The sequence below is a fragment of the Camelus bactrianus genome, chromosome 21 (genome assembly GCF_048773025.1).
Source record: "Camelus bactrianus isolate YW-2024 breed Bactrian camel chromosome 21, ASM4877302v1, whole genome shotgun sequence".
NCBI classification, from domain to species: Eukaryota; Metazoa; Chordata; class Mammalia; order Artiodactyla; family Camelidae; genus Camelus; species Camelus bactrianus.
In genome coordinates, this window is record NC_133559.1 from 7,350,418 (window position 1) to 7,375,452 (window position 25,035).

General features: G+C 50.3%; 2 protein-coding genes across 2 annotated transcripts in view; one reads left to right on the forward strand and one right to left on the reverse strand.

Moving 5' to 3' along the window:
* TDRD10 (tudor domain containing 10) overlaps positions 1 to 14,456 on the forward strand; it is a 43,103-nt gene extending 28,647 nt beyond the window's left edge. Inside the window, exons 8-15 of the mRNA XM_045515973.2 lie at positions 7,199 to 7,241; positions 7,568 to 7,658; positions 8,195 to 8,342; positions 8,615 to 8,760; positions 8,935 to 9,089; positions 11,994 to 12,064; positions 12,266 to 12,645; positions 12,731 to 14,456. Coding sequence (XP_045371929.2) covers positions 7,199 to 7,241; positions 7,568 to 7,658; positions 8,195 to 8,342; positions 8,615 to 8,760; positions 8,935 to 9,089; positions 11,994 to 12,064; positions 12,266 to 12,298 — 687 coding nt within the window. The 3' untranslated portion in view covers positions 12,299 to 12,645; positions 12,731 to 14,456. The remainder of the gene's footprint in view (positions 1 to 7,198; positions 7,242 to 7,567; positions 7,659 to 8,194; positions 8,343 to 8,614; positions 8,761 to 8,934; positions 9,090 to 11,993; positions 12,065 to 12,265; positions 12,646 to 12,730) is intronic.
* An 8-nt stretch (positions 14,457 to 14,464) lies between these two features.
* On the reverse strand, positions 14,465 to 22,953 carry UBE2Q1 (ubiquitin conjugating enzyme E2 Q1). The gene is made up of 13 exons (XM_010953979.2): positions 22,518 to 22,953; positions 20,130 to 20,234; positions 19,688 to 19,792; positions 18,991 to 19,041; positions 17,314 to 17,454; positions 16,999 to 17,083; positions 16,715 to 16,775; positions 16,477 to 16,567; positions 16,305 to 16,363; positions 16,173 to 16,221; positions 15,858 to 15,953; positions 15,436 to 15,502; positions 14,465 to 14,966 (listed from the first exon to the last, which is right to left on the reverse strand). Exons 1-13 carry the CDS (start codon positions 22,842 to 22,844, stop codon positions 14,935 to 14,937), a joined length of 1,269 nt encoding a protein of 422 aa, XP_010952281.2. The 5' UTR covers positions 22,845 to 22,953; the 3' UTR covers positions 14,465 to 14,934.
* Between the last annotated feature and the right edge of the window lie 2,082 nt (positions 22,954 to 25,035).

Here is a 25,035-nt window from a genome sequence, read left to right on the forward strand (position 1 = left end):
CCTAGCTTCTGGTGGTTTGCTGACAGCCTTTGATCTTCTTTGGCTTATAGGTGCGTCACTCCCTCCAGTCTTCTGTCCTCACAAGGCACTCTCCTTGAGTGTCTTTACATTTGTCTTCCCTCTGTGTCTGGCGGAGTCCCGTTTTCCTCTTTTCATAAGGACGCGGTCACTTTGGATTAGGACCCACCCTAGTGACTTCATTCTACCTTGCTTACCTCTGTAAAGACCTTGTTTCCAAGTAAGGTCACATTCTGAGGTACTGGGGGGTTAGAAGTTCAACATGTATTTCTTGGGGGGAGCACATAATTCAACCTATAACGGGTGTTGAATTCTGTCAGATGCTTTTTTTTTTGTATTGGATGATATGATCCTGTGGTTTTTCCTCTTTAGCCTATTAATATGGTCAATTACCTTGATTGATTTTTCAAATATTGAATCAGCCTTGCATTCCTGGAATAAACCCCTCTTGGTCATGGTGTATAATTATTTTTATATATTACTGAATTCTGTTGGCTAATAGTTTGCTAAGGATTTTTGCATCTATTTTCATGGAGGATATTGGTCTGTCGGTTTTTTGTGGTACTATCTTTGGTTTTGGTATCATGGTAATACTAGCTATATGAAATGAATTGGGAAGTTTTCTCTCCTTTTGGAAGAGACTGTGTAGAACTATGTTAATTCCTCTTTAAATGTTTGGTAAAATTCTCCAGTGAAATCACCCAGGCTTGGAGACTTTTTGGGGGAAGACTTTTAATTAAGAGTTCAATTTCTTTAATAGTAATCGGGCTATTCAGATTATCTATTTCGGGGTGGGTGAATTTTGATAGTGTATATTTTTTAAATTGAAGTATATAGTTACAGTGTTTCAGGTGTACCTCAGAGTGATTCAAATATATATATATACACACACACAAACATATACATATTGATATGGTTTATATTTTCTGAGTAGTACGTTTTATCTAAGTTGTCCCACTTTGTGTTTGACATCTGTGTTTGTATCTGTCAGTAGAGTTGTTCTTAGTTGTACCTTGTTATCCCTTGACAACTGTAGGGTCTGTAGTGATGTCCCATTTTGTTCCTGATGTTGGTCATTTGTGTCTTTTTCTTTGTTAGTCTTGCTGGATGTTTATTAATTTTGTTGATCCTTTCAAAGAATCAGTTATTTGTTTTATTGATTTTTCTCTTTTTTTTTCTGTTCTCAATTTTGTTGATTTCTGCTCTTAATTACTTTATTCTGTTTTCTTTGGGTTTGATTAGCTTTTCTTTCTTTTTCCCCTTAGGGTCAAAGCTGAGGTCATTCATTTGTAACTTTTTTTTTCATGGAGCCCCATTTATAACCTTTTTTTGTTTCCTAATATAGGTTTTTAGTGCTATTCTGTTTTTTCTCTTTTCCTATAGTTTACTTGATTGTTTTTAGAATTCATTTTTTATTTGTATGTTGTGTCTTTAAGTGTACCTCTTTGTATGCCTTTTAAAGTGGTTGCTCTAGGTATTATATATACATAGCTTATCATAGTCTGTGCCCGTTGACTTCACCAGCTTAAGTACAGAAACCTTATTTCCCTTTACCCTCCCTTGTTTATAATATAATTTTCTTAAATATTTCCTCTGCATTCATTTAGAACCATATTGGACAGTTACAATTTCTGTTTCAACTGTCAAACATAATTTAGAAAACTCTGGAGAAGGAAAGCCTATGGTATTTACCCATATTTTTTCTTACCATGTTCTTTCTTCCTGATGTTTCAAGATTCCTATAAAATCAGCCACCTCTGAAGCTACTGGTTTTCACAGCTTTGCCCACCCTGGTAGACGTATCAGCCAAAGGGGCTGGGAGTGGGAGTGGGCGAAGCTCCAGGCTGAAACACCTGTCTCATAGTCTTCTCATCCAGGAGCCTGAAGTTTGTCTTGTTTTTAATAGACACCTGCAATTTGCTGTATGTTTCTGCTCAATTTCCAGAATCCTGAAATGGTTGTTTTTGACATCTTTGTTAAATTTTATCTTAGTTTTAGGGGGAGAGGATTTATATCAATAGAAATATTTCATAGTAGAATTGTTTTAGAGAAGAGAGCAAGGTGAAATTAGAGGATCAGCTTTAGTGGTGTGCACACACGTGTAGGGAGAGTTCAGTGCAACATGGAGGAGAACGTTTCTAAGGATATGACAACCAGTGAGTACCCAGGATGATGAATGGGAAAATAAAAACCTACACCAAGACACATTATAGAACTATTGTAGACTACTGGATAGTGCTTCAGAAAGAGAATCCACATTGAAGGGTATAGGGTTGGATGCTGTCACTGAATTTTGCAGGAAGATAATGTCCAACCCCAAATCTTTTCTTAATTAAATTACTCTAGAACGAGGGTACAATAGGGACTTACTCAGAATGTAGGGCCTCAAAAAATATATGTTCCACGTTCCTGTTCTCAGAAAGCTGTGGAGGGATAATAAAATGAAGCAGTAAGCGAAAAAATGGGACCTGGGAGCAGGAGATCCAGCCAGGAGGGGGACTGGAGACTTCCCCGATGCTGACAGAGGGGTTGAACACTCACTGTGCATCAGTCCAGCCAGAGCAGGATGGTGTGAGACTCCAGGGTGACGTCTGCGCAAAGAAAAGTGTAAAATTGACTGGAGAGGTGTTATATAAAGAGCCATTGGAGGGTGTGGGAAAACTTAGCCAGAAATTTAAGGAAATCCAAGTAAACAGAGGGGGGAAAAGGGAGTAGTTAATTCCTGGAAAAAGTCGTATAAGGACAAAAGTAACCATAATGCATACATTTTTTTAATATTGAAACTTTAAAAAATTTTCATAATACATAACTTGATTCAGCAGCAATCGGTATTTACATAGTCACGTAATAATGAGAACACTGGCGGGGTTGAGCAGAGAGCAATGTAACCAGATTTAACCAATTTACATTAAAAAAATCAATTATTGAAGTATAATTGAAGTATTACATAAAATAAAATGAACCCCTTTTAGGTGTACAGTTTGATGAATTTTGACAAATGTAGGCAGCCGTGTAGCCGCTGTCTCAGGCCAGTATAGATCACTTCAGTCACCCAAAGGGATCGCTTGTGCCCTTTCCCAAGTCAGTCAGTACTCCCCTCTTCGCGGTCCCAGGCAACCACTGATCTGCTTTCTGTCACTTTAGATGAGAGTTATCTTTTCCAGAGTTTTATGTAAATGGAATCGTGCCACACACGCTTCTTTGTGTCTGGCTTTCACTCAGCAGAATGTTACTGAGGTTCATCCATGTGGTCGCACCATCAGCAGTTCTTTTTTATTGCTGAGGGGTATTTTGTTGTGTGGATGTGCCGCTGTTAGTTCATCCATTCACCTGGATTTAAGTTTTAAAGGGACCCTGTGGAATAGACGCCAGGGGCCAGAGTAGAAGCAGGAAGGCCCGTCTCAGGTGGTCCAGGAAAGAGATGCAAGTGTCTCGCCACACCAGCCCGGGTGCCGTTCCCCGGACATGCCAAGCACATCCTCACCTTAGGGCCTCTGGACCTGCTGGCCAGGTGTCCCTTCTCACTTCATTCAGGCCTCTGCTCACCTGTCACCCCCTCCCCACCCCTGCACTCTTGTCCCCTCTCCTCGCGTTGTGTTTCTTCTTTGCCCTTGTGGTCACTGTCCTCAGACCTCTTTGTATGCTCACTGTCTGCTGCCCCCACCAGAGTGCAAGCTTCGTGGTGACAGTGTATAGAATGTCCACGTTTTGTGAATTTTTGTGAAGGGACTCAGTGTGGCTCCCTAAGAACAAGGTTTGTGTCTGTCACCTTTGTCACTCTGTGCTCAGCACATAGAAGTGCCAGGTATGTTCCTGGATGACGGGGAGGCAGTCAGGGCTAAAGCTGTGAATGTTAGATTTCCACCAGGACATGCCCTTCTGGCGGCTCTGGGTGGATTCAGGGGCCTTCAAAGTGATGACCCGGGGTGAGCAGGGTGTGGCGGTGAGCAGTCTTGAAGGCTGCAGGCAGGGAGGCCGCCACTATTTTGAGTGTCACAGGAGGCCTGTGCCCCCCATCCCCTGATTCTGATTTGAAAGCTTCTCCTGGTGTGTAGGGGAACCAGGTGGGACCCTCCTTGCCACCCCGAAAAGCCTTCTGACCACTGACCTTTGCATGCCCTGTGTCTCTTCTCCCCCTGCTCGGACTCACCAGCATAATTCAGGAGCAAGCCGCCTCTTACAAGTGTTGCCCAGCTGGTGGGAACATCCCAGAACAAAGTAAAGAGACCATTAGCAGCTGTTGATCGATCTGGGCACAGACTGACTGTGCTTGTGGCAACAATAGAACTTAATTAAAACCGTCTGGCTTGGCGGCTACCGGGAGGCTGCCTTGATCTCTGTAGCTTCCAGGTGGCCACTCATGTGCTGCAGACACATCCTGAAATTTGAGGTTTGTTTCTGGGTGACGTGCCTGCTGTGGTGATTGGATGATAATTGTATAGATTTTCCTCTGAAACTTAATTCCACAAACTGTCGAAACAGGCTTGTTATATTTATCTCTGAAATCATTAGGGAATAATACTTAGACCCAGAACGGTTTTAAATGTTTCTGTATTAATAATAATTTTTAGCTTGAAACCACTACTGATCATTGGTCCTTGGGACTGGTGTTTAGAACTGTCTTAGGAGGTTCTAAATAAAAAGGCACCTCCATGCTTGGCTAGAGGCCAGTTTTTGGCACTGTCCCATTGCTTCATTGTAGGTAAACAGCAGCGGCAGGATGGTTTAGCCTGGAGATTTGATTTGGGCCTCGTGGGTGGACATGGGAGGACAGTGAGCCTCTATGGGGAGCTCACTGTGCGGGCTCTGTTCTGATCGCTTCACTGTGTGAACCTGCTTAATCACAGCAGTAGGTGCGGCTGCTCTCCCATCCTGCGGAGGAGGACACCAAGTCACTAGGCCAGAGGGAAGGAGCCAGTCGGTTCTGGAACCAGGATCAGAGCCCAGACAGTCTGACTCCAGAACCTGCTCTTTTAAGCACTCGCTCATACTGCTTCCGTTTACTAAGCATCTATTTCACATCATGTCCCGACCAGATTAGGTACTAGCCCAACTCAACCCTCACACTGGGTGTGATTCACGGTATTGAAGAGGAAACCAAGGCTTCGAGAATTAAGAATTTGCCCCAGCTCACTTCTCCCTCCCCTTCCCTCACACCATCTTTCTTTTACGCATATTTACTGAGAGCTCAGTGTGGATCAGGCACTGTTCTAGGCCCTGGGGTTACCTTGGCAGTGAAGGTGGTCGTCAGAAGGCAGATGTGTTTCATATTCTCATGATGCTTAAATTGCAGTGGAAACCCACATACAGTGAACCAATAAATCAGAAAATGCCAGATAGTAAGTACCAGGCAGAGAATTAAAATAAGGTGATGTGATGGAGTGAGGGGTCACTTCCTTAGACAGTTCTTAGGGAGACCTCTGTGGGGAAGTGACATCTAAGCCGAGATCTGGATGACACGTGAGCCAAACGTGGGAAGACCAGAAGAAGAACATTCCAGGCAGAGGGGGCACCTACAAATGCCTCAGGGTGTGACTTGCGGGGAAAAGGGGTCAATGGGACGGACGGTAGATCATGGCGGCCTTGGTGAGCCCTAGTGGAGACTTTGGGTTTTATTTGTAAGCAGAATGAGAGGGTGTTGGATGGTTTTAATCAGGGAGTGATGTGATTTGATTTTTGTTTGTAAGGGATTGTGTTGTGTGCTGGGTGGTGATTGGATTGTGGGGGCCAGTGTGGCAGCAGGGAGCTCTTTGGATGCTGTTGCTATGGTCCTGGTAAAAGTATTGTGATGGTGGATATGGAGAAAGGAGTCCATGGGTTTGGGTGTATTTTGGAAGAAGAGACGGCTTGACTGGCTGATGAGTTTGTTGTAGGGAGCTGAGGGAGAGGTGAATCTGGCTTGGGACACTAGGTAGATAATGATGCAGTTTACTAAAATTGAACAAGCTGGGGTGAAGCAGCTTGTAGGGGGTTCTGTTTTAGACACACTGAGTTTGTGTACCTCCTGGTTGGCCTGCCAGGCAAGCGTCTCCACGTTGGAGTTGAATTCCGCAGTCACAGGGCTGGAGAGCTGGGGTTGGGAGTCTGTGGCCTGTTGCTGATACTGAACACCGTGGAACTGGAGATGACCTTGGAGAGGAGGTAGATGGAGGGGAGGACCAGGTCCTGGAGTGTGCCAGCATTTATTGGTTGAGCTGAAAGGGCCAGCCAGTGAAAGAGAAGGAAGACCAGACGTGTGCCGTGTCAGGGAAGCCAAAAGAAGAAATGTTACCGAGAAGAGGGGGTGGGTGGGATGCTGCCAGTGAATTCAGGACAGAGGACACGGAGGATTCAGGAAGGCCAAGGCCACTGCTCAGCCCGTGCAGAGCCATTTCAGGCAGGCCTGGTTGGAAGGAGTTGAAGATGAAATGTCAGGTGTGGAAGGGGACCCAGAGCCTGCGGAGCAGGTACAGAGGGCTGGCAGGGTGGGCGACACAGGGTGGGTCGGGGTGGGGGTGGCGGTGGCGGTTTGGGTGGTGAGAGGATGAGGGGCCTCCCATCCAGTTGCCTCCAGTTTTCTCCTGATGAAGAGGCAAGTTGGCCAGGTGGGCGCCTGTAGGGTGGGAAGTGTGCTAGGTCTGGAGCTAGGAGACGGTGCCGTGTGGTCCGTTTGGAGAGGGCAAGTAAACTCATGAGGGGCTTGCGGCGGGACTGTGTGTTCTCTGGCCGGGGAGTTGGGGAGGCAGGGACGCAGCCGAGTGGCAGATCCATGGGTGTCACCAGGGCCGGGGGCTTTGCAGGTGGTAACAGTGGAGAGAGGGACTCCAGCATGGGCTGGGGGCTGCAGGGTTGCAGTCTCTGTCTCCATCCAGCCCTGCTGCCAGGGTGACCATTCCCACCTCTTCCTCCGCCCACCGCCCACCCCACCCCCAGCAGACCCGGGGGCTTCTGTGACCGTCAGGCCTGATGAGCACCCCTGGCAGCACCCCCCGCTTCCTGTTTCTGAATGTCTTGTCTTTGGTTGATTCAGGATCCCAGCGAGAAAGGAGACAGTGGCAGGGAGTCTCGAAGTCAGCTGAAGCCCATGTCAGCGCAGGGGCTGTTGATGCTGTGTCTCCAGATCTGCTGGAGAGATTCAGCATACAAACCAATGAAGTGAACGCTGCCGCGCCTGAGTGATACCTTTTCTTTTCCTCCCTAGGTTTTGGAGAAGTCCTCTGGTCAAGGACTTGCCAGAGCCCCTGGTGAGATCCTGAGCTGCCGTCTCTTCCTGGGACGTGTCTTTGCAGCTCCTGACTTGCTCCTCCCAGCCTCCCTTCCGGCTTTGTCCCACGTTGACCCTTCCATGTGGGAAATACCCCTTTTTATCCCTCTCGGATGCTTTGTTGATTAAACAATATCACCCAGCAAACCCTCCCCACCCAGCTGAGGATCTAGAGGCTGAGACCTTGAAGGATGTAGCTTCACTGCCCATCTCTGCCTCTGAGGTGGGGGGCTGGGGCATTTGGGGGGCAGGAGGTGGGTCCTCGGAAGACAAGCCTGGTGCCTCCAGGACTCTTCTGCTTTCCAGCTTGTACGCAGCTCACTCCTAAAGCTTCTGGTGACCCCCGGGAGACAGAGAAACCGAGGATGAGCTTCTTTGCAGTTCCCATGGAAATGAGGTGAGCGGAGGTGTGGAGAGACTGCAACATCACTCAGTCCCGACAGGGCAGGGACAGGGATGGTGCTGGGGCAGGGGACAGAGCTTTCAGGAACTCCTGCATCAGAACCAGGCTCTGAAGCTGTGACCCACAGTGAGTTAAGAAAATCCATTTCCATTTCTTTACAGTGAAGGCCTGTGACTCCCCCACCCTGGATGCCGTGAGATTGGCGTGTCCACCACACCTTCTGCTTTAACAGCGGACACCATTCTTAATGTCAGGGGTGCCAGATCAGGGCTTTTGCCTGTCTCTCTGCAGTTTCCTGGTGTGTTTTTGTTTCCCTCCGCTGCTCCTCCTTCTCAGACTTTCCATAACACGGCGCTTCCTTTGCTCCGCGTTATGATTACTCGGGCACTTGTCCCCACCCCGGGCGGGGTCACAGCCCTCCTGTCAGGGTGCCTCTCCTGCCCGTGGCCTGCCCAGTGTCCTCCAGGACAGGGGTGGGTCGAATCGCTCCTGCACTCACTCCTCTCCTTTGTGCCCTGCTCTTCCCACAGAGGGTCCTTCTTGGTGCTGCTCCTGAGGGAATGCTTCCGAGACCTGGGCTGGCTAGCCACCGTCCACAACATCAGCGGGGAGGTGGGGCTGCTGGTGACCAGTATTGTCCCTCAGACCCCCTTCTTCTGGGCCATGGTCGTCACTGAGGTACGGGCTTGTTGGGGGCCCTCCTGAGCTCCGGGGCCTTCTCAAAGAGCCCTCCTGGGGCGAGCCTGGTGCCGGGGGACCATCCCATCAGCCGCGGACATCCAGAGTGGCCCAAATCCGATCCCTGGTTTCAGTCTTGTTCTCTCTCCCACCTCATACCGTCGGCTCACCTGGGGCCGATCGGTGGTGCGGAGGTAACAGGTGACGTCTGCAGAGACAGATGTGTGATGCGAGGCCCGCGGTGAGGCCTGTTGCGTCTGTACCGTCTGCAGACCCTGCACCAGAACATGCAGGCGCTGTTCAGCGCCCTGGCCGAGGCTGAGGAGCAGCAGCCCTACCTGCACGATTCAGCCGTGCGGCGCGGGACCCGCTGCCTGGCCGAGTACCACCTGGGCGATTACGGCCGGGCCTGGAACAGGTGTGTGTCCGGGCGGAGCTGGAGGGTATAGGAGAGGCCCGGGCTCTCCTACCTCAAGGTGGGGAAGCAAAGGAAACTCCTGCTCCTCCTGGCCCAGACCTTCAAGCCCTGTCTGTGAGGCCTGCTGTGTGTGGCAGCAGCCGGAACAACCCCCATCTTCTTCCCTCTGGCCAGGTGCTGGGTGCTGGACCGAGTGGACTCCTGGGCTGTGGTCATGTTCATCGACTTTGGCCGTTCCACCACCGTCCCGGTACAGTCCCTGCGCAGCCTGGATAGTGACAGCTTCTGGACCATTCCCCCTCTGACTCAGCCATTCATGCTGGAGAAAAGTAAGACACCCTCCACCCTCCACCCTCCTCTTGAGGACCTGGGGCTGGGAAACGCGAGGCCGCCTCCAAAACTTCAGCGAGAATGGCTTGGGGGAGGGCAGCGGAGGCCCTCAGGATGCCTGCCCTTCATCCAGCCTCTGTTCTTTTGATTTTGCCCAGTTTTCAGCATCTGCCCCTTGCAAAGCTGCTCCTTAAGTATTGGTTTTCACACCTGGTCTCTGTGAGCCCCAAGATCCTAAAAGAGACCTCAGGTGCTGCCCGTGCTGCCCAAAGGCTGAGTTCTCTTGCCGGGGTGAGAGGAGGGCAGGCCTCCCACCCTTGCTCCTGCCGGAGCCGCTCAGCTTCCATCTGTTTCCCGTACACTGAGTTTTGCTTAAGATGTCTTTGGAGAAAGAGTCTGTTGTAGAAGAAATCTGAAATTTGAAGACCAGTGATAGAGGTTAGAGCACTGGACTCGGGGTCTTCTCCTGATACGCTGTCTGTTACTTTATTTTTTTCTGTATTTTTAATTGAAGTATAGTTGAATTACAGTGTTGTGTTAGTTTTAGGTGTACAGCAAAGTGATGCAGTTATACATATATATAGTTTTTCAGGTTCTTTTCCATTATATGTTGTTAACAAGGTATTGACTGTAGTTCCCCGTATTATCCAGTAGGTCCTTATTGTTTATTTTATATATAGTATCTGTATCTGTTAATCCCATAGTCCTAATTTATCCCTCTCTCCCTCCTTTACCTTTTGGTAACCATACTTTGTTTTATGTGTGTGAGTCTGTTTCTGTTTTGTAAATTTCATTTGTACTATTTTTTAGATTCCACATATAAGTGATATTTGTCGTCTTCTGTCTGACAACTCAGTATGATAATCTCTAGGTCCATCCATATTGCTGCAAATGGCAATATTCCATTCTTTTTATAGCTAATATTTCATTGTGTATATATACCAAATCTTCTTTATCCATTCATCTGTCAGTTGACCCTTAGGTTGCTTCCCTGCCTTGGCTATTGTAAATAGTGCTGCTGTGAACATTAGGGTGCGTGTATCTTTTCAAGTTAGGAGTTTTTGTCTTTTCTAGATATATGCCCAGGAATGGGATTGCTGGATCATATGGTAACTCTATATTTAGTTTTTTAAGGAACCTCCACACTTAAGTGTGGCTGCACCAGTTTACATTCCCACCAGCAGGGTAGGAGGGTTCCCTTTCCTCCACATCCTCTCCAGCATTTGTTATTTGTAGACTTTCTGATGGTGGCCATTCTGACCTATGTAAGGTAATACCTCATTGCAGTTTTGATTTGCATTTTTGTAATAATTAGCAATGTTGAGCATCTTTTTATGTGCCTGTTGGCCATCTGGATATCTTCTTTGGAGAAATGTCTATTTAGATCTTCTGCCCTTTTTTTGATTGGGTTGTTTGTTTTTTTGATACTGAGCTATATGAGCTGTTTGCATATTTTGAAAATTAACCCCTGTCAGTTGCATTGTTTGCAAATTTTCTCCCAGTCTGTAGGTTGTCTTTCATTTGGTGTATGGTTTTCTTTGTTGTGCAAAAGCTTTTAAGTTTAATTAAGTCTCATTTGTTTATATTTGCTTTTATTTCTTTTGCCTTGGAGGACTGACCTAAGAACTATTGCTGTGATTTATGTCAGAGAATGTTTTACCTGTGTGCTCTTCTAGGAGCTTTATGGTATCATCTATGTGTAAGTCTTTAAACCATTTTGAGCTTATAGTGGTGTGAGGTGTCCATTACTTAGATCCAGACACTTTCGGGGCCTCAGTTTCTGCAACCTTGAAATGGCAAGGCCTCTTCTTTGCTGTGTCCCTTCTCAAGACTAGGGTTAGATGAAATGTGAAAAGAGGAAAGAGTGCTTTGGTGGGGGGTGGGGGTCAGGAGGAAAAGTGGAGGTGAAAACACATGCAGAGTAAGATGGAAAAGCACCTCCCCAAAGTGCAGGGCCAAGCCTCCCTGTTAGGCTGATGGGCTTGTGCCCAGTGATCAGGGGGCACCACCCAGAGGTCGTCTTGGGTCATTGCATGAAGAGGGCCCCTGCCACCCAGCCTGGGGAGTAACAGGCCAGCGGACAGGGCTTGGGAGCTTCCTGTAGGCTGAACCTGACTGCTTGGCTGTTGGAGCCTGGCCTAGAGTAAGAGCCCCCTGCCCCAAAGAGCAGCCCCACCCAGCCTGTCACAGTGTGCAGCCCAGATACGGGGGTGCTCAGCTCTTGTGTGGCTTTGAGCCAGCCCTGAGGCCAGGCAGATAGGTGTACAGTTTTCCTGCCTTTATAGATGAGGACAGTAAGGCTCAGCAAAGTGAAAGGGACTTCCTCACATTTCATAGCAAGATAATGGCATAGCTGGGATGGAACTGAGGTCTGACCCTTGATGTGAGCCAGTTTCAGACATCCAAGCAGTCTTAGAGTTTGTGAGGATGGTGGGAGCTGAGTAAAGGCAGATGTCCTTATAGAAAAGTGAGTGTCTGGCCAGTGCCCTGCCCCTGCCCTGTCCCAGCAGGTAGGAATGCTCACAGGTCATGGTAAAAGGCTCTGCTTTTTAACCTCCATGTCTCCAGCCAAAACTCTCAGAGCAGAGTTGAGTGAACAGGGTTTTCTGTCCCCAGCATTTTCTATTAGGGAACATAAAATCCCAGACCCCCATAATTATTTAAACAACAATAATGCCTCCGTTTACACACCCTTACTTTGCCCTCCCCCTCTCCTCCCTGTCAGCATTTGTTATCTCGTTATCCGGCACTGGAGAGCGAGCACTAACGAGCAGAGACCTGTCCGCAGGAGCTGGTCTGTAGCCAGAGCACCTTCCCACAGCCCTGGCCTCTCACCTCCCTCCCTTGCTCCTGCTGCCTGACCCAGGGCCACCAAGGTTCTCTTTTTCTGTTTTGTTTTGCAGATGTTTTGAGTTCATACAAGGTTATCCATCGCATCCTCAAAGGGAAAATCACTGGTGCTTTGAATTTGGAGGTAACTGCCCTGTTATCTCCTGTATCTTCTGTTTTCCCTCCCACCCCCTGAGGGTCTCAGCCACCAGCCCGGGTCTCGGCCTGGATATCACGTGCTCACCTGTCAGTCCCTTCAAGGAAACAAACTGAAGTTGCCCAAGGGGTTGGGTGGACTGGCTGGGGGCGGGCCTTCCTTCCCACTCAGATTTTCTTTCTCTTCCAGTCACACATCCTGAAGTTTGAAGAGTTTAAATAACAAGGCTGCAGTCAGCATGTTCCATTGTCCTGTCTGGCTTCTGCCTGCCTTTTCACTCTTGAGGCCTTGGGGGTGAAAAAAGACCACACTTGGAGCCAGGATTGACTGGATTCCCATTTACCTTTACCCCCAGCTCACCTCTCAATTTGTCCCATGTCTTCAGTCCCCCAGCTAGCTCATCGTGAACATTTGAACCAAACGTGGGAAGCCTGGAGGTCTGAGGTAGCCATTGTGTTCTTTCCTGTCTCTTCTTGGTACCCACAGAGCATAATATAAGTTGTCCTAACAGGTTCTGGAGAATGGAGGGCCCACTGCTTAATTTTCCCGGTGTTGCGTTGTAGAATCAGGTAGGGAACATTTAAATGTTGAGCTGTCACCTTGGTGAATAAATGTTGGCATGCTTCATGAGTGTGGGGCGATTGATTCCTCTAGGGTCCAGCCGCCCCTCCCCAGCTCTGCCCTCTGAACCTGATGCAGTGAGACTGGGAAGCTGCTGGGTGCCCTGCGCCGTGCTCAGCACCGACTGTGCGCTGTGCGAACCCCGCCTGGGATGTAGATGGGCACGCGTGCAAAGGGTAAAAGTTTTTGTTTCATTTCTCCTCGCTTTCTTGGTGGCGAGAACATTGATTCAGGATGATGTCTCTTGATTCTTTTTTTAAAGCTGTGTAACGTCATTAGAAGCCTAACCTGAGGTCATAAAAGGGAGTGAGGTGTGGCCAGAAGAGTGGATTCTCAAGAGTTGGTGGCACACAGCCCACTGGAGCCGGTGCTTCCCTTACATCAGGTGGACAGTTCTTTACATAATTTGATTAGATCAAACTGTTTAATTTTATTTGTTTCATCCTTTGGTAGATGAGAAAAATACATCACAAAATACGTTATACAGAGGACGGCTCACAGTACACATTACTAAAAACAATCTGTGTTCCAGCCAGGGCTGGTGGTAAGTTCAGAAGCCACAGAGGCCTTGAAAACCAGATTTCAGCTCTGTGACCTGAGTTTTCCTCTGGGGGCCCCTCTTTACTTCAGCCTCAGTATAAATCAACGCCCTGTATGGGGCGGGTGCAGAGTCAGAGCAGCGTTGAGGGGAACTGGTGAACTCTGCATCCACCTGAAGCAGCAAGACACTAAGCTCTCTTGAAAGAAAAGAGGGGAAATGGCCAGTGTTAAAACTGCTGTGTCAAAGCATTACACAACTCCGGCATTCTCCAGGTTCCCAGACGGCTGTCGTAAATCTGGGCTAAGACAGTGTCTTCACTTCACCATCCCTGGCATTTGTCACCATCCAGCCTGTAGGCAGAGTTGGTCCTCAGAAGCTGTCTCAGCCCCAAAGCAAGCTGATCTGTGACCAGGAGAGGTAGGCACCATGTGCCACGTGTCACACCTGCACTTCCATTAAACAGGTGGACGGGGCACCAACAGCTCCACGCTCAGCAGACCCCCACCCTGCTCTCCCTGCAGCCGTTCCCAGAGTCGGGTGAGGATGCAGGTGTGTGGAACAGCCACTTTGAAGCTATCCGTGTCCAGTAGGACCCACCTTAAGGGAGTGACTTGAAAGAATCCTCAGTCCCCAAGCCGAATAGCTCACCTCAGAGCTCTGCCTGGCTTCTCTGACAAGATGAAGTGCAGGAAGAGACAGGAGCTGGAGCTAGCAGCCGTCACCCTTCAGTACTCGCTGGAAGCTGCTTCCCAGCAGGGAGGGGAGCCGTGAACTCGGCAGGGGCAGCTACTCAGCATGTTGCCAAGACCAGAAAGACCACGCACACGCCCCAGTCCCTGCTCAGTTCATTTCAAAGCAATTCTGTGAAGCAGCTGCTTAAGCCTCCTTCATTTTTCTTAGAAATTTGAAAACATCTGTGACTAGAAAAGTAGTCCTAAGAATTAAGGTCATCATTTCAGCCTGCCACACTGTGGTGCAGCAGGCCAGGCTCTGCATTCCAAGGGGTGCGAGCGCTCGTCACTCCAGAGGCCTTCGAGAGAAAGCTGGGGGTGAGCCAGGCGTGGGCTCCAGCCCCACCTTCCTCTGGCTTTAGCAGTGAGCGGCAGCCTCTCTTCTCTACCAAAGCCACGGTGGTCTTGGCACTCCTCCCCCACCGCTCAAACAGTTCAGGGATGGGGAGGGGTGGGATATGGGAATAAAAATAAAGATGAGTCAAGACCAGCATCTTCAAATTAACAAACTGTAATTGTTTTCCCAAAGATACATTTTTTTTTCATACACATCCATCATACACTGTAACCAAAAAAAGCAGTGTACATGAAATAAGAGAAAATAAATTAAAAATCCATAGCATAGGTAAGGAGGCTCTAGTCTGGAGCACAGCTGAATTTCCAGCAATATAAGGAGGCTTGAAAGTTTCTTTTATAAGAATGCCTGCTAGCAAGGGTTCCAGCCAGGTGGTTGGTTGGTCTGTAAGTCAGTCTTGAGTACTTGAAACAGTTCTGTGTTTTTTTTTGTTGGTTTTTTTTTCCTTAGCGTTTAGAATAGCCATCATTGTCCTGCAATAGGCAGAGCTATCACGTCCAGGAAAAATGAGGGAGGGAACCACAGAGGCAGCGTGAGATCCAAATACAGCATTCAAAGGTAATTGGTCCAGTGGTGCCTGGGGAAGGAGGAAGGGGACGATGCTCCAGGGTTAGCCATCTTCCTTCGGGGGTGTGTACCAGCCTGCAAAGAAACCGAAGAAAACCGTCAGCAGGGTGGTGGAGGCTGATGTCTGCCCTCCCAGCCCCAGTCACTGAAGCCGTCTCCAGGGTCAAAGGTGAAAAGATCCTAGGAAGGGCTTCCCAGTGCAGCAAGAAAAGGTAGGTGGGAAGGTGAGAGTCTGCCTACCTGGAGATTATAAGGAAAGGGAGAGTGATGCGCCCAACCTGAGATGAAAGCAGAGTGAGATGAGCTTTCTCAGAGGTCGGTGGGGACGAGGGGCAGCACCAAGTCCACATGTGCTGTGCCTGCTGGTGCTTTACAGAAGGCGGGGTGGTAGACTTTAGCCTCCACCTTACTGACTTCTTTGGAGAACAGGGTCAAGTCCATGTTAGCGGTAAAGGTTCAGAAACCAAAAGGGGTTCTTGCTGTTTGGGGTGAAAACCTCAGGCTTGGCTAGTGTCCAAATCTCGAGTCCTGGCTCCATTCTCACCGTTTTTTTCGTGGATCTGCACCAAGGACTTGTAGGACTGCTGTGCTCTTGTCAGACTGTATTGAGACTGGAGAGAGGAAGCCACCAAATCAATCCACGGCCGACTATGGCCTTGCTGCCACTCAGGAGTCCTAGCTCCCAGCACTGTGCTCTGCAGACACACTAAATACCCTCCACCAGGGAGGCCCCCTTGGGGCACAGCCCCTGGGCTTCCCCTCCAGACCTACCCCTTCCCCAAAGGCTTAGGATGCCCCTCAGGCCAAGGCCCTGCTCCTCTCTGACTGTGGGCGTCCAGGCCCACTCATCTAATGCTGCCAGCCCAGAGGTTTTATCCTCTCAGTCCCAAACAAGGCAGCCTTGGCCTGCTAGTGACCCAAACTATATTTGGCTCCAGCCAGTCCTACCAGCCCCAGGCTCCTTACTTTGTTGGCTCCAAACTGCACTCGTGCTTTTCCCTTCACCAGTGTGGCACTGATCTGCATGATCACTGACTCTATAGAGTAGGCACTGCTCCAGCCCTGAGTAACAGTGGGGAGAAAGCAAACACGTCAGTAGAATTTCCAGAGATGCTTTATGCTTGTTCTCCGGAGAACAGATGCATCTATAGAAGGGCCCCTGCCCAAGAGCACAGAAGGGCCATCTTATGCCCATCACCCAACCCACAGGGGTGTGTGTGGGGTAAAGCTCAGCCTAGCCCTGCCCAGGCCAGTCCAGCCAAGAGCAAGAGACAGGCTCACCTGCTTGGTGAGAAGTTCCATGCAGATGGCACCTCCACCCAGAACATACCTGCAGAAGAAAGGTTAGTCACAGCTGTGCCTGGCAGAAGCTCCCCGCCCTTCCTCACCCTCTGCCCTTGCTGAGCCACTCACCCTCCAGAGAGGACTGGAGACACAACCCTGACAAACGGTGGGTCAAAGGGAAAGTTATCCTGAGAGAGAGACAGGCAACAATCAGGGAGGGGAGGCCAGTGCCCTTGGAGGACTGTAAGGTGGAGAAGGAAGCCCAGGCCAAGGAAGGAGGGACTGGAAAGGAAGGCCTTACTTTAAAAGAAAAGTTAAGTAGAATGAAGTCGGCTCCTTCTTTCTCTTTGAGGATCTGGAGATCGTTGTGCAAAGCGCTGTCCTGGTCAACTCTAGGAAGCAACGAGTGTGTGCTCAGACCTGGGTCCAGCTCAGGAGCCTCACGAGTGCCCGCTCCCGGGACGGCCCCAGAGATGCCCACCACGGTGGCTCCCCGCACACTCCTCAGCTTCCTTCCCAGCCCCGGAGTCCCCACTCACTTGAGGAGTTTGACATTCCAATCATACAGACTGTCGTTCACGAGTTCGACTGCATAGTTTCCTGGAAGGAGGGAAGAAAGTAAGTGTTTTCAGAAAAGTCAAATGCTCCAAGTTCACCCCAAATGGACATGCATCCAATCTAAACCACTGGCATGAGGAGTCCCATCCTTGGCCTAAGAAAAGCTCATAAGCACCCTTGTACCCCAAACCTCTTGGGGTCCACGGCCACCATCACGCCCTTTACGAGAGGCTCCTGTTCAGGGCCCTCTCTGAGGCAAACTCACCGCCTTTGAAACTCTGTGATCGGTATATATCCCTGAGCTCCTTCATCAGCCGGTCAGTAGCCTGCACCGAGCCAGACACCGCACCCTGTAAGGGAGGGAGGGAGGATAGGACACCTCACGGTCCTGTGCTTGGAGACACCACACTAGGCCTTAGGGGCAGTCTGGCAGGATGCCCAGGGTTTATGCAAGGATGAGGCACACCCATAATCCACCCAAAAGAATTCTGCCTCCTCAGACTGATCCTCAGTAGCCTACCACCTTCCCAGCCTGTCCCCACCAACCTCTTGACCCAGCTTCTCCCTAGAGGGCACGTACATTTAAGTAATCTTGCCTCTGGTTCTTTTTAATTTTTTCTAGTATAGCCAAGTTTTCTTTTCCGATGCCATCATCTTCAGATTTCTTGCCCTCAGCTGGCTCTTCCTCTTTCATCTCATAGTGATCTAGGTCTTCTGTGTCCTGGGGGCGGTGTAGGGTGGGAGAGGGACAAAGGAAGAAAAAAAAAACACAAGTTGGGGAGAGGGGCCACCGCCTTCCCAGTCTTGTCTGGCCCAGAGCCACAAGTTAAGGAACAATCTAGCAGGCTAATGAGTTCAGTACCCTTCTAACTGCTGGAGAATTCCCAGCCCCACTCCCTGTACAACCTAAAGAATGAGGCAAATCTCTCCTCTTATTCAGCTGTCAAGCAGCAGAGCTCTGCAAAGGCCTAGGGAAAGCAAGGAGACACTCAGCTCTCTTGTTCCCCAGACTGACCCTGCTCCAACCATCCCTAAAGCTCTCCCTTGGCAGCAGAAACTCTTCCTTAATTCCTAGAATGACTTTGGCCTGACACTGTGACTCAAAGCTCATGTTTCATCAGGTGACTTTTGTACCCAGGAGTTCCCAGGACTCCAGGTCTAAAGGAGAAACTTGGATCAGAAATCTGCCCTCCAAGTGCAGGGCATGAACCAGGTATGCAGAGGCACCCACTGCCAAGATGGAACTGAAGAAAGAGGTCCAGAAAGGCAGACAGCAGAGGGCAAGAACACAATCAGCCACTGTTTGCCCTGCTCTAAGTGAGGAAGCAGCTCACTGCATGGGAAAGGGGCCCATATCCAGGATTCAGCCCCTCTGTCAGACTTTCGAGGGCTGTCCACTGTCTGAGAGCCGAACATTCCATGTATCTCCCTGGCCCTATGTGCATCTTAAGACCCTAATGAAGTTACAGAACCTGGGCTGTTAATTCAGTGCAGAGAAACAAAGCAATGAGAGTGATCTCGCTCTGGCAGGATGTGGTAATACTAGCCTATTACATTAGTCGCTGACATCTACTGAACATTTAATTACATGTCAGGAACTGTATTAGATGCAATACACACTAGCTCATTTAATTCGTACAACCACCATGCCATTATTCTATCATTACCCCCATTTCATATATGAGAACGCTGAGGTCTAGTGAGGTTAATTATGCCCAAAGTCATACAACTCTTAACAGAGCTAAGATGTGAATCAAATTCTATCTGGCTGACATTCAAGTTCTTAAACATTGTTGCAGTCTACAAAAGTATCTGTTTTTAGAAAATATAAGTTATTTAGCACTTATCATATACAGAATGAAACATTTTACACGCAATGCCTCATTTAATCTTAGAGACCTTATGTGATAGATACTATAGTCCCATTTTATAAATAAGGAAACTGCAGCTTAGAGTACGTAAAATTCCCCAATTAAGACAGCCAGGAGGTAGGGGATACAAACTGAGGTCTGATTACAAAGCCATCTGAGGTAAACTTCCTGCTAGTGTAAACAGGTTTGCATTTAACTGCATTCAGAGGTTGGATGGCGGTGCCCTGTCTCCTCTACTGCACTGCTGTTCCTCCAGGTCAGTAAATTTGTCTTTATTTCTTGGGTATTTTCTCCCCCCACTTCTAGACTGGACCTCTGTACATAGCGGGTGCTCAACAGTGCTGACTGAAAGCCTCCTACCAGTGTTGCCTCGGGTGGAAGCCTACCTCAGGCATCTCTTCATCTTCATCTTCCGAAGACACATCCTCCTGTGTGCACTGCAGTGCGGAGGGGAAAGATGGAGATCAGACCCCAGTGGCTTCCTAGAACACAGTCTATGCCTATTCCCCAGTCTCCAGGGCTGGAAGCTGCGTGCCTGCCCATAATGCCACCAGCCTCCCCCACAGCTAGAACTGCGCGGAAGCAACAGCCCAGGGCATGACGTCACTACTGGCCCATTCTTCTCCTACTATATGCCCAATAAAAAAGCAGCACAATGGCTGTTTCTGTCACCTAACTCACAAATCCCAGTTCTAATTTCCCCAAGGACCCCTCCTTTACTAAGTCATCTCTAGACTGATACTGCATTCTTGGTTCTTAACGAGTGGCCTTTGGTCCTCAATGATCACCAACTGCTGCCTAAATGGTAAACGCTGCTTATGGTAAAAATCCACGTCCCCAACCCAACATGAGGGATGATACTGCCCGTAAAAGTGAGTTTTGATAGAAGAAGTGAAGCTACTAATGCCCATTTAGCTCAGTTCCCACCTGGAGAAGAGGCCAAGGGTCCCGATACGTGTTTGTGTTTGGAGTAGGTAGAGCTGGAGAGAAACTACTGCAGGTTCATCTCAATTAACACATATTTATCGAGTGCTGTCTGTGACGCAACTGTACCACAGGGCCCAGCGCTCCTCAGTGGCTCACCTGCTCTGCTGGCAAGGGTTGATCCAGCATCTCTACATCTGGATGCTGAGGGAGGTTATAGAGTTTACACAGGTCGGAGATGATCCTCTTCAGATGCTGCAATAGCTGGGGGTAGGGGACCACAGTAACATCAAATACTCCTTCCTCACCCCAGTCTGGACAGGTACATGCGTGAGCTCTCAGCTCAGACCTCAAATTGGTACCTAGTTCTCTAAAACTCACAGACCCTGTGGCTGTGGGGAGTTTACTGGATTAACCCTGGGACTGGTGCAGGGCTCCCCTTCTGGCTTTAGGAAGCAACTCCCTCCCCTCAGACATCTGACCCCAATGTTTAGGCAACTGCACTATCCCCTCCCCAGACACACCTTTCACAGGGTATCTTCATGATATTGGTCCCACAGGAAGGAAGTGCACCCCCACCCCAACGCCCTGGCCCCCTCACCAGAGTATTCCCTTTCTTTATGTCCACCAGCCTCTCCAGGACAGCAGCCAAGTTAGGGTCATCGGACTCCACTGACCAGATGGGGGGCACAGCAGGGTACGACTCCTGAGGGGAAAAGAGCAAGGAGAGCAGTCAAGATGGGAGACTCTGGGGAAAGCTAGATTCTGCCTGCCTTCCACTCCCCACTTCTCATCCCCCTGCTCTCCCCCTGCCCCTGCCCCAACACACACACATTAAAGTCCAGCTCAGCAGGTCCGTACCTAACCAAGCAGCAGCTTACCAACAAATCCCAGACCAGGAGAAAAAGTCCTTGAGAAGACCCTTTCCAAGAAGCCTGGTCCCTTTTCTTTCTTTCCTTAAGAGTAAACATCAGAGAAAGGCAGCCCAGCCAAACTCCGCTAACAGTGAGGGAGGCTTCCTAGCCACCGCGCTGCCTATACAAGTTCCAGACTTGGAGCTCTCCCACACCCATCAGTCCTCCAACCCTTCTGTTTCCGAAACTCCATAGTCAGTTGAGGAAGGGATCACCTCATTACAATCACACTGACGTGAAAAAAGCAGAGACTGCAGATTACTTTCATTTTAGCTGAGGAAGGAGGGATTAAAAACTTCATTATGTCTCAGACCTAAAAGCAAAAGGGTAGCAAGAGGGATCTTCCCAGCTGACTCCCAACAGAACCCCTCTAAGGCCAGTTCTGCCTTCCTCTCCCTTGGGAACCTGCCACCCTCTCAGTCCAGGCGTAGGCTGCGGGGCTCCACATGGCAGGCTGGGAGAAAGAAGCCTACGCTGCTAACATTCCCAGCATTCCTGAGCCACAGTGCCAAATGCAGCCTGACCAGACGCCCCCTCTGCCCAAACCAAGGGGGCCAGTTCAGGCCAAGTCTCCTTTATAGGGGCCAAAGGGAGTCTGACTGAGAACCTTCTCAACTAACTTCCTTCTAGGGACAAAGACAGTAGATGGCCTCTGGCAACTGGGAGGGCAGCTGGAAGGGGGGAAACCTACTCTTAAGGAAATGGAAGCATAATTCAGGTATAAAATTAACTCCTGAAGTTTCCACATGTGCCAAGGAAACCTCATCCTTGTCTACTGGGGGGTCTTAGCTCTGCCATGGCTCTCATCCTTGACGCCAGAGGAAAACAAATGATCAAAGATGCTTGTTTTCAGCTGACTAAACCACACCTTGTCCTTCTAATCTTAACTTTTTAATAGGAAAAAAGGTGGAAGAGGGAAATGGAAGGAGAGAGAAAAAATGGGACACATGAGTTCTGGTGAGGCACCATCCAACCCAAGCTCAGGCTTGCCTCAACAAACCTTGACCTCGTTTGATGGAAGAAAAGGATAAAAAACAAGAACCATGTAAACTGAATCCAGGTCTCCAAGTGCCACACAATTCACAAGTCAGTCCCCAACCCCCACCACTCCCATTTGCAGTCTGCCTGCCTGGATAAAGTACTGTCCCCTGACTCCCTAACCAAGGCTCCCAGCAGGGAGAACACTACCACACCAGGTGGTATAAACCACTGTAAGTACTATATACCACGCACTATCAGGCATTCCCAGAGTATCAGAGGCCAACCCTCTTCACAGGATGTTTGAGGGTAAACTAGGCAGGAGACATGTAAGGTGTCTCCTGGTCTAGCATGCCTAGGACAGAAAGATGTTCACTGGGGAGAAAAGGAGCTGTTACTTCTCAGAATAAATGAAATAGCCCTCACACATCACCATCATTATCAGGAAAGGCAACAACCCCGGGCAACTGGAGATATCCATAGGGAACAGGAGGGGAGTGGCAGCTACCAGTTGAGGCAAAAGGAGGAGAGTTGGAGGTTACAACAGAGTAAAAGAGAATCCAAAGGAGAGGAAGAAGTCAGTGAACTGCAAACTTATCACTGGGTAAAACTGAGAGCAAAGAAAGGCTGAATGAGGCAGGCCTGGGTGGGGATCCCACAGGTGGCAACGTCCTAAATCAAAGGTACTGAGAGACGGGGGCATCACTGAAACCTGCAGAGTTCCAAGCCAGGTCCTTCCAGCTGAGGCCAGTGCAGAGGCCTGGAACCCTGCGATGAAAGTGGAAGAAAGGGGCATTCCTAGGTGGCAAGATAAAGTCGTGAAGTAGCCAAAATCATGAACCCTGAGCTGTAGGTGGGTTAGTGGAAAGGGGTAATCGAGGCGCCATATGTCGGGAGGTCCCTCACTATGAAGGGTAGAGATTCTGGGTGCACAGCAGAACCTCAAGCAACAGAAACAAGTGTAACCTGGAGAAAAGGGGTCAAACCCTGAGAGGGGATTTGGCCTCCTAGGTCTTTCGAGAGCAAAAAGCTGTGTGGGGTGATCCTGAGTCCCTGACAAGAGGCCCCCAGAGACGCGCACGCGACGGGGTCCTCACCGTGATGTTGCAGTGGATACGGACGGGATCCCCTGGCACTGACCCCCGTGTGGGGAGATGCGGTCCGGGCGCGGCCCCCGCCCCGGCCCCTCCGGCCCCAGCCAGCAGGAACTCGCAGCTCAGCTCGTCCAGGCAGGCGCTGGCAATGCGGAAGCGCTCGTGGCCGCGGTGGAAGATGGACTCGAGCAGCTTCAGCTCCCGCCTCAGGCAGGGCCCCGGCCCCGGGCCACCCCCCGGGCCGCCCCCGGCCCCCGGCGCCGCCCCCTGGCCCCCCAGCTGCTGCCCCGGCCCCGGCTGCTGCTGCCCCTGCGGCTGCGGCTGCTGCATCCTCCGCTCCGCTCCGCTCCGGGGCCGGCGGGCCGGGAGCCTCCGGCCTCCGCTCCGGGCTCCGCCGCCGCCGCCGCCGCCGCCGCCGCGGTCCGCACTTCCTGATCCCCCCTTCGCCAAGATGGCGCCGCCGCCACCTCCGGGACAGGGCCCCCCCCCCTCCGCTCGCCGGCCCCCCCCCAGCCGCCGGAAGCCACGCGCCCCTCCTCCTCCTCCTCCTCCTCCTCCTCGGCGGCCCCGCCTCCGTCCCCCCTCACGTGACCTCGCGGCTCTGGCCTCCTTCACGTGACACCTCTCTCCTTCCCGCCCCCTAGTTCTCCACGGCCACCCTCCACATGTGACCTGAGGCTTCGGGCTCGCGGTGTTCAGCGCCTCGGTGCGTGTCTACGTACGGCGTGCGTGCGCGCGCGCGACGGCACTCGCCGGCGCTCCCCTCTCACGTGATCAGGCGCCGCGTGCTCCGAGGGGCTGCCCGCACGGGACCCTGTTTCCTGCTCTGGGCCCCTCTTCCCCCGCCTAGATCCGGGGTGAACGTGCCTGGGGCTCTGTGGGCAGAGAAGAAAGGGACAGCAGCGGTCGCGGCTGTACTGTCTTTATCCTGCGCCCTCACGCTGTTCCTTGGCTCGGGGCCCCCGAGCCTCTGTCCACTTGGGGACACACTGAGGGGCGTGTGATTGGGGAAGGAGCCGAGAACCCAGTTGCAGGAGGCTTGGGTTATCGTCCAGGCCCTGCCGAGGTGTTCTGTGACCTTGGGTTAACCACCTTCCCTCAGCTTCCTCATCTGTACAATGACTCTGATGGATGGAGTACTATTATGCCTGCTCCCACGGATTCGATGCGAGGAGACCACGAAGTGATAGCTGGCCAATTATGTATGGCGCGTAGTGGATAGCTGAGCCTTCCTGCTTATCGGACCCCTTGGGTCTGGACGAGGATGGGGGAGGTACGGCACGGGTTTCCTCTGCAGGGCATGGAAGAGTGCGTACTAGTCTAAGCCTGGCAATAAGATGGAAGGTGACAGGCTCGGGCGGACCACATTCCCAGTCCCAAGTCTAACTGGCTGACACCTTGTCGCAGTGGTCCTGGCATTACCGGGAGTAGGCGGCAGTGCCTCCGGGGTCTCGCTAGGTGGCACTATCACAAAGGACAAAGCTGGCTGAGGTTCCAGAGACTCGGAGCCGGCTTGCCCCTGCCAAGGGCAGGTATTAGCCTGTGTTAGGTCCTAATGGTTTCTCCCGAGCCAAGTCTGCAGTTGTGCAGCTGGCCAGATTGCCACTTTCTTCTCCCACTCGGACTAAAATGAGTTAGCCTTTGTTGGGAGTCGCCTGCACCGTGGGGCTGGGCTACTCATTTAAGTCATCAGTGGCTGTTGATAAAGGCCTTCTTTGCCTAAGTTGGGCTCTGGGTTATTTAAAGACGATTGAGATGTGTTCCTGGTCCTCCTGAGGCCGTTTATCTCCTTTGGGGAGATAATAGCTATATGTCACCTCTGTCTGTATGTGCAAGTTGGGAGCATAAAAGGCTGTGGTAAGAATTCCCCTTTGTTGAACTATATTCAATATCTTATAATAACCTACAGTGGAAAATAATCTGAAAAAAATGTAACTGAATCACTTCACTGTACACCTGAAACTAACAGTATTCTAACTCAACTCTATATCAGTTAAAAAAAAAAAAAAGAATTCCCATTTATTGAGCACTTCCTGAGTCAAGGTATCCTGCAAATATTTCTACCCACCCTCCTCCCCCAACAACACTGCAACATTTTTATCCCTGTTTTACAAGCGGGAAAAGAAGTCTCTGCCCAAGGATATACAGCTAGTAAGTAGAGTTCCTTGGCATGTCTCCAAAGTCCATGCCTTACCCACCTCTGCCTTCCTCTGATGCTTCTCAAGAAGTCACGTGATCAGGCGCCACATGCTCCCGCGGGCTACCCGCCTCTAGCCCTTACCCAAGAAACCCACAAATGCAGCCACTTGGAAGATCCTGAATTCCATATGTTATAAAGAGCTTTAATTAGAAGAAAACATGATGAGACAGTCTCACAATGTTGCACAGACTCCAAGTCCCCCAGGGAGGAAACTCAAGTCATGGTCACTGAGATAAGTTCTGTTGCTTCCTGTGCTGGTCTGTTCAGCATTTCAGCTCCCTGGGAGAGTCCATTGGCATCTGCAAGCCTAGTGGGGCGTCA

What these genes read in the sequence shown, in the direction of transcription:
- UBE2Q1 (XM_010953979.2), bottom strand. Translation starts at nt 22,844, where the DNA reads ATGCAGCAGCCGCAGCCGCAGGGGCAGCAGCAGCCGGGGCCGGGGCAG. An exon ending in TAAAGAAAGGGAATACTCTG is followed by an intron (nt 19,793 to 20,129) that starts GTGAGGGGGCCA and finishes CCCTACCCCCAG; the next exon opens with CTATTGCAGCATCTGAAGAG. An exon ending in AACCCTTGCCAGCAGAGCAG is followed by an intron (nt 19,042 to 19,687) that starts GTGAGCCACTGA and finishes TCCGCACTGCAG; the next exon opens with TGCACACAGGAGGATGTGTC.